The sequence below is a fragment of the Electrophorus electricus genome, chromosome 14 (genome assembly GCF_013358815.1).
Source record: "Electrophorus electricus isolate fEleEle1 chromosome 14, fEleEle1.pri, whole genome shotgun sequence".
NCBI lineage: Eukaryota > Metazoa > Chordata > Actinopteri > Gymnotiformes > Gymnotidae > Electrophorus > Electrophorus electricus.
The window spans coordinates 9,024,816-9,032,783 of NC_049548.1; the positions used below are offsets into that span (position 1 = coordinate 9,024,816).

The window sequence follows — 7,968 nt, forward strand, 5'->3', positions numbered from 1 at the left end:
TACAGCTTTTCAGCCACAGATACTTTGTGCCAGTAAGTCTGTGATCCAAGACACCAGGGCAATGTCCATCTGTGCAGCACTTATCATATGCCTTAGACATGTGGGCTGGATGGTGTTAAAGGCAGTTGAAAAGTCACAGAATATGGTCCATGGTGCTACCTGTCGAAACCAGGTAGGAGCAGGCTCTGTCTAGCATGCAGATAACTGCTTCCTCCACCCCCACATATGGCTAAAGGGCAAACTGTAGAGAATCTATCATCATCATCATCATCATCATCATCATCAGTGTTCTAAGGTGATTGAGAACAAGCTTTTCTGCAGTCTTCATCAGATGTAAAGTTAGTGCCACAGAGCTGTAGTCTTTCAGCTTCTTCAGGTTCTTTATCTTAGCTGCTGGTAACAGACAGGATGTCTTCCGAATCCTTGGGACCCATTAGTCTCAGGCTCAGGTTGTAGATCTACTGCAGCACTTCACAGAGCTGGTCTGAACAAGCATTCAGTACTTTAGAGCAGACATGATCAGGGCCTGCTGCCTTCCCTGCCTGTAGTCTCCTCAGCTTTCTACTCAACTGATCACTTGTAATAGATATAAGGGCAGACATCAGCGGAGGGGATGGGGAGAGCAGGGGTGGATCTTCATCACAGAGTGAGATGGTGGTGAAGACCCAGTAGATGAGATGTGAAAGGGGACCCTTAGAGATGGATGAATTAAGGACCTTTGGTCAAATTTGTTACAGAAGAGATTTGTTTTATGTGCCCTCCCCAAAGACTCCTCTATTTGTTGATCACAGGGACGTTTGTAGCCAGAGATTATTGTCAATTGATCAGACACCTCTTCCACTTTGCCCCTCTCCAGATTGTCCTCCACTTTCATGCTATAAGCCTTCTTACTCTCTTTGATTTTAAACTCAAGCTTCTATTTGTGAAACAATGTGTAAGGCCATCAAAGTCCAACTAATGGGATTCACGGAGTCACTCAGTGTATATGTACAAGGTTGTGGTCAGATTTGCCAAGGGAAAGGGCATGGTAGTACAGAAGTGTGGAGCTAAATGCATGCTTGACATTTGTATATAGTATGTCCAGAGTCTTAATTTGTATGGTGAGACATGTGACCAACTGGTTGACGTACATTAATCTACCTTATATAATGTATTATATGATTAATTTTGTTGGTTGTTTTTGCCTAAGCAATACACTAGATAGAAAACCTTACTTGTAAGATTTTTAAGAATAAGCTAAGACAATTTTGGACTAAAACAACCCTCAATAATAAAGGATCACACTCTTGCTTGTGCATGTGTGACAACCGGTCTTACATGGATGCACTTTTTCACATGGACACTTTACCAGAACCTGATACCTGATATAAAATAATTTATAAAGGCCTTCTGTGGCTTATGATACATGCAATAATAGTACAGTATTAATGAGCAAATAATTTGTTTAATACCTACTGGATTTCTTTTTAGATCATCCAAACATTCATGTGTACATAAGAAATGAGTGCGACCTAATAAGATGACTGGAATCAACTTTAGAATCCACACAGGGATGTATAAAACCAGGCCAACAGGTGCCATCTCCTCATTAATACATAAAGATGTATAACTCATTCATGCTCTACAAACAACATTTCACTACCTTCACTCTATCTCTAATCTCCCTACAGCCATACCAGACATGATGTCTTATTTGCGTAATATACATGGCATTTGGATGGAGACTCATTTGGATCAAGTAGGAACAAAGAACATAAATACTGTACACATTTTACAAATCATTATATGAAATCCTCGGGAGAAAGATGGTTAAATAAACTGGAGCTGTCCCTCAAATGGCATGCGGTTTGGAAAGAATTTTACTAGTGTAAAGACTGACATACGAAAATGCAATATTTCTTAATGGAAAGGTCTGGACCACATACCGTCGATATAAAATATTACAAAGGACAAACAACGACCTCTTAAGCCCCTATACTCCTTTCAACGAATCACACCCACAGGCTTTTATTTTGAAGAAATACTTTCAACATCCGTTTTAAGGAACCCTAGCTAGCTTAGCTGTCACGTGCTACTAGAACTAAAAGGTCGATAAACCTTGCAGCAGTTCCGAATATTTCACAATATTCTCTTTTAGCTACGTGCATCTGATCAGAGAGCAATTTAGCTAGTATATTTGCCTTGCAGATAAATCGGCTAGCCCTCTAAATTAATTCAAATGCTCATTAGATTTAGTTCATATAGACCTGAAATAGCCGAGTTTCACTTCTGCCTGGACAAGCTAGCTAACCTAGCGTTGTCCCCATTCAATTACTTTTGACATTTTTTGCATAGGCTGTTAAACGTTGCATTTATTATTTAGATAGCTAGCATACACAGCTAGATAATATTGAGTAACGCTAGCTAGGGTTAAGACCATATATAAGTATATAGCTATATGTGGGATTTATGCAGTCGGGACAGATATAACGTTGCTCAGCTAACGCTAGTTAGCTAAGATAGATATGTAGCTGGTTTTATACTTGAATGATCTGTGGTGGCCAGTTTAGCTGGCTAGCCTTCATTAGCTGGGCTGTAGCTTTTAATCTTCCCTAGGGTTAGAGTTTTAGTAGTGCCACTTAAACTGGAATGTGATTTTCACATTAGCCAACTAGCTTCTTTTATACAAGGTAGCACCTGTGACATTTAAGCACTTAGCTTGCTAGTTAACTAGTTACATTTTCTAATAATCTTTCAGCTATGTGGCTAACTATCAGTTAGTTACATTTTCTAATAATCTTCCAGCTGTGTGGCTAACTATGCTTGCTTGCTAGCTAGCTAAATTAGTACTGAGGGTGGAGACATTGGTTGTAGTAAAATTCCTTGACATCGTTTTCACTGTTTAGATAGCTGGCAGCAAAGTTATAATGGATTTCACGGAATGCTATCAAGATACTTGCTCAACCGTAGCTCTTGCGGCTAGACGAGGAGACAGTAGACGAGTTTCTAAACTCATCAAGAAAGGCTACTCTGTAGACGTCAAAGACAACCGAGGGTGGACCGCTTTGCATGAGGCTGCAGCATCTGGGTCTTCAGAGTGTGTGCGGTTTCTTCTTGGTGCCGCTGGTGAGTTGCAACACGTTGATTCTTGTATTTGACTATAGCGTGTACTTTGGCTAGTCAGTCAGGAAAATGTGGATAGTTCAATTACATTTTTAATAATGTCATAATCTCCGTTTCAGTATAAAGATATAGTGGCAATCATACTGAATAATAATTGTTTTACACGCGTCTGCATAACCTTCACTGGGACGTAAAGTGACCTGCGAAGACTACGTGAACTCGCTGACACACAACTCCGAAACACCTCTCTATTTCGCGGCCAAGAACGGACACCTGCGTGCAGTTAACAGGCTTATAAAGGGTGGTGGAGATATAAAAAAAATGTCCAATGACCTTTCCAGCCCCCTTTTTGCAGGCAAGTCATTATACATTTTAGACATACATGCCTGCATAGTTTATTGATTGACATTTCATATGTATTGTTTCAATATATTTGGTTCTCCTGGTTTGTTTAAAGCTGTGGATGGTGGACATAAAGAAGTGGTGCAACTGCTAGTGAGTAAAGGAGCAGAGGTCAATGGAGCTCATTCCACCTCAGGCTGGTCCTGTCTTCATCAGGCAGTTTACAAGGTACTTTTAAACCAGAAGCCCCATGCTTTTGAAGTCTGCAGTCATGTAGTAAAGACCTGAATTATTACTTCTGGAAGGCAGTAGCGGTGTGAAAGTTATTCTTGCCTCTTTCCCAGGGCCACACTGAGATTGTGAAATTCCTGGTCAGCATTTGTTCTCTTGAGGCTGTGGATGACTACGGGATCACGCCGTTGTTCGTTGCTGCCCAGTATGGACGTCACCACTGTCTAGAAGTCCTTGTGAATGCTGGTGAGGGCACCTTTTCAATGATTAACTTGACTGTTCTGCATATATTGGGCTGCAAGTTCATTGCTTACTCTGGTCAATGGTAAGAACTACTTAAATTTTGGCGTTGCGATATCATGCTATATGACATTAGTTTTACCTCTTTTTTGGCATTGTTGGAATTTTCAGAGTTAGGTTCTGAGGGAGTATGTGTGGGGTTAGAAAATGGGCTTAAAAGAGAGGAACACAAGAAGCACAGCAGCATTTTTGTGAATATCACTGGTATACATCTTTATAATGGTGCAGGTGCAAATGTGAATTGCCAAGCAAATGACCTGGCCACACCGCTTCTCATTGCTGCTCAAGAGGGACATTTATCATGTGTGGAGCTTCTCCTGGCCCGAAAGGCAGACCCAAACCTCTATTGCAACGAGGACCAGTGGCAGCTTCCCATCCATGCCGCGGCCCAGTTCGCTCGTGTCAGGTGAGGGGGACGTGGTCTGACAGGTGTGTGTGTGTGTGTGTGTGTGTAAATCGCAACAGCCATGTGTGGCAATAGTTAGTACCCTTCTTAGTTGGATGTTATTGATACAGATGTGTAAAAGACATTAAGCCCTAATCAGGGTCTGATGCATCACACACACACCCAAGAATGTTAGGATGCTTACATACATATGTATTTAGCAAGCAGCATGGCTGTTGAAGAATTACTTCCTCTGGTCAAGCCATGAGTCAATACTAAAAGACCAGCACTTGCAGTTGAATTTGTTCGAATGGCTATGATGAAGTCTTGTTGAAGAGGTGGGGCGTGTTAGTGTAGCCTTTATAAAGCGAAGAATATTGGGTGTTGGTTTTGTTGTATTAATCCTTGTGTCTTCATTCCTTGTGACCACCTACAGCATTCTGGAGAAACTGATCTCTGTGACGGGCAGGGACTGTGACCAGGGTGAGGGGAAGGTCAGCCCCATTTATCTCTCAGTGCTTGGTGGTCAAGCGGACAGTCTTCGGCCGCTGCTCAGAGAGGGCTACAGCCCAGATGCCCAGAACTGCAGGCAGTTTGGATACTACTGCCCTCTGGACATGGCTCTGTGGTGCAACTCCTGGAAGTATGAACCCAGCTGCTTCTAACAGGCACCATGCACAACAGCACAGTGGTGTTCTTTTGTGATCTGTTACACCTCCCTCTTGCTCTGCCTCCCAGTTTAGATGGAGAATGCCACCAGAGCCGAGAGATCGCTCAGGTGCTGCTGGCTGCTGGTGCGCATGTTAGCCTGGCCACGTATGTCCTTGCCTTGCAGGGTCATGTACCTGAGCATCTGCCGCTGATCCTGGAGCATGCCGGCCTGCCCGCGGGTGAGGAGCTGTGGGCGCTGGTGCAGGCGGCCCTGGATGAATTGCCCAGTGCGCCCTTTTGGCTCCCCCTGCTGCTCAAAGCTGGACTCGACCCCTCTCTGCTCCTCAAGCATAAAATGTAAGAAAGGAGAGCAGCGAGGCATTTGCCCAGCTGCTCCTCTCATGTTGATTTATGTTAACCATCGGCAATCTCGTTTACATAATGTCGTGTAAGTTGGAGGAAGCGAGGGAGGTGCTGTTTGCTTTAAGGCTAAAATGAATGGGGAAGGATGTTAGTTCTGCCACTCTTCTTCACATGTGTTATTCCCCATGTGGTGTTTTAATTGTATGCAGGCTTGAAGAGGCAGAGAGCAGGGTGCTTAATTTCTTGCTGGAGTTTATTAATTGGAAGTCTCTGCCCTCCACGATGCTTCACATTCTCTCTCGCCGTCGAGCTGAAGGCACTTGGACCCCACACGGACATTTTGGTAAACATCCTGTGAAAAAACAATATGGGAACAACCAAGCTGCACTCCCCTGCCCCTTTAATTACTATTAAAGTCTTTACAGTTTCCACCTATATATCATATAACACACATTTAGGCCTTTATACATTGTACAAGTTGTCTAATTCTGTCTTTCACTGGTAGAGTAATCTCTTTTTTCTGTGTACCAGAGAGTGTTCCTGCACTGACTCATCTGTGTCGACTGGCAGTGCGAGCTGCAGTGGGCAGTGATGCTCTGTCTAAACCCTCCTTTGTGCAGCAGCTGCCTATTCCCACACTGCTGCAAGACTACCTCCAGTTCAACGACATCTCCAGTGCCTACACCTACACAGCAGCCTGACTCACGCGCCGGGCTAATTAACTTCCCTTACTCGTTTCAATGCGGTATTTTGTATATATGTTAATAAAACTTAAATGACCACCTACTGAAATTGGAATCCGGATCGTTTCATTAAACTGAAGTCAATTGATGTGTTTGGGAGAAGGGATGATTTCCTTCATATTCTTCCCAGCTCCACTCCCGTTCGTACGCAGCGGGCCTTCAGATGGAGCTGCCGTTCACGGTCACCTCTGCTCCATGTGTTTGGTCTGCCTCATTATCTCCTGCTCACTCTCACCAGCTTCCCTTACTACTGTCTCCAAGGTCACACAGGCATAAGATACATACTCCTTTCCAGTACTAATTATGGACTGAGGAACATAGATTAGGAGGCTGACATATCTGTTCTTTGAGTTATACAGTTTTATGGGACAGCATTCTTAGCTTTGATGGAAGAGAGGTGCATACTAAATGCTAGCAGAAAATTACCTCACATTGTAATTTCTCACATGATGCTTTTATAATATTTAGAAGAGTATGTTAAGTTTTATATCTGAGTATGTTTTTTCCTAATTTTGTTTCTGAGCATTGTATTGTTAAAATATTTTAACCTTAACAGGAATCTTCACGTTTATGGATTAATTCAGGACTCAACAGGGATCAAGAGTAGTCCCCCCCACCCCCTCAACATGTACTAACATGTAAGTGACTCAAGTCTGTTAGGCTACTTGTTCGATTTGTGCGCAGCTGCTGCAAAGTGGGAGCAAAGGTTTTTATTTATTTATTTTGAATAGGCGATGAAAGTGGTTTGCAATACCCCCTGCAAACAGTAGGGGGAGAACATGTTTAAGCCTAGACAATGATGCATGAGGCAGTTTTGAACACTCCAAAAAGAGGAGCCATTTCAGCTCCCGACTCCTGGTTCTCTGAATTTTGAGGAAAACGGAGGTTGTGTCTTAGGAAGCTGGAGCCTAGTTCTAGACAATCAGGCTGCCTCTCTGTGGGAGACTCATGGAGGCAAGGTATCAGCAATCATGACTATTAAGGTCCCCTTGTGCTATAGGTAAGCTTAGGTCAAACAGGCTTTGATTTGCAATCAGGCTTTTGAGCTACAGTTGAAAGATTTCTCTCATTCTATCTCTGTCTCTTTCTCTCTTGCTCTCTTGCATCTGCTAATATATATATATATTTATTTATCACTGTTCCCATTTCTAACATCTTGTTGTAGAGGTAATGGAGCTATTTTGCACTTTGACCTTCCTCAATTTCCAGCAAGATGAGTTGTTTTAAAGATGTAAATAGTTAATGTCTGCTAATGTATTTTTTTTCTACTTTAGGCCCAAATATCCCTGGTGATTTTGCAGAGGCTTCTTATTCGCCAAATGACTCTGATACAGATAAATGATGCCTAGAATAGGCTACATAGCCTACATAATTGATGCCACATAATGTAAAATGTATCAATCCCTTGATGCAGTGTAGGTGTTCTATAAAACACTGATACTCTGCCCAGAGCAAATTCACCCTGTTTGACTCCTGAGCCTGGTATGTTGAACACTCACCACCTATCACACTATGAAACATATTGGTGAACACTGCATGTAAAAAGAGACTTTGAGGTAGAGACACTAAGTGTGATCATACAGTGTGGAATGCAGCCAGCTCCGTTTCCATGGTGCTTTGTTCCATAAAGTGATGCTTACAAAAACAGAAGGATGTGTACGACCTATGTGTGCTTTCAGCTTTAACATGATGGGCTTTTAACAGACAACATTAATTTTAGTGTTTACTAGCTATCACTGTGCAGTTTTAAACTGAAGAATGTTAAAATGGAGGTTATTTTGCTTTCTTTTTACTCTGCTAAACTGTCACCTACACCTTGGGTGAAGGTGTATTTTGCTTTAAGTTGTGGAG

The 7,968-nt window shown here is 42.5% G+C and overlaps 1 protein-coding gene across 3 annotated transcripts; it reads left to right on the forward strand.

Annotated features, from left to right (window-relative positions):
* The first annotated feature begins 2,046 nt into the window (after positions 1 to 2,046).
* asb3 (ankyrin repeat and SOCS box containing 3) lies at positions 2,047 to 6,166 on the forward strand. Of its 3 annotated transcripts, XM_027002612.2 has the most exons (10): positions 2,059 to 2,087; positions 2,886 to 3,105; positions 3,299 to 3,457; positions 3,560 to 3,672; positions 3,789 to 3,921; positions 4,204 to 4,381; positions 4,797 to 5,003; positions 5,099 to 5,368; positions 5,584 to 5,717; positions 5,906 to 6,166. In XM_027002612.2, the coding sequence occupies exons 2-10, from the start codon at positions 2,907 to 2,909 to the stop codon at positions 6,073 to 6,075; spliced, it is 1,563 nt and encodes a 520-aa protein (XP_026858413.2). In that variant the 5' UTR covers positions 2,059 to 2,087; positions 2,886 to 2,906; the 3' UTR covers positions 6,076 to 6,166. The 3 variants fall into 3 exon arrangements, with proteins under 3 accessions (XP_026858412.2, XP_026858414.2, XP_026858413.2); XM_027002611.2 differs by having other exon boundaries at positions 2,047 to 3,105; XM_027002613.2 differs by having other exon boundaries at positions 2,047 to 3,105; positions 4,264 to 4,381.
* Positions 6,167 to 7,968: the final 1,802 nt, after the last annotated feature.

Coding starts and splice junctions, on each gene's coding strand:
- asb3 (XM_027002611.2), top strand. CDS start 2,907: ATGGATTTCACGGAATGCTATCAAGATACTTGCTCAACCGTAGCTCTT. Junction 3,458..3,559: donor TTCCAGCCCCCTTTTTGCAG/GCAAGTCATTAT, acceptor GTTTGTTTAAAG/CTGTGGATGGTGGACATAAA. Junction 3,922..4,203: donor AGAAGTCCTTGTGAATGCTG/GTGAGGGCACCT, acceptor ATAATGGTGCAG/GTGCAAATGTGAATTGCCAA.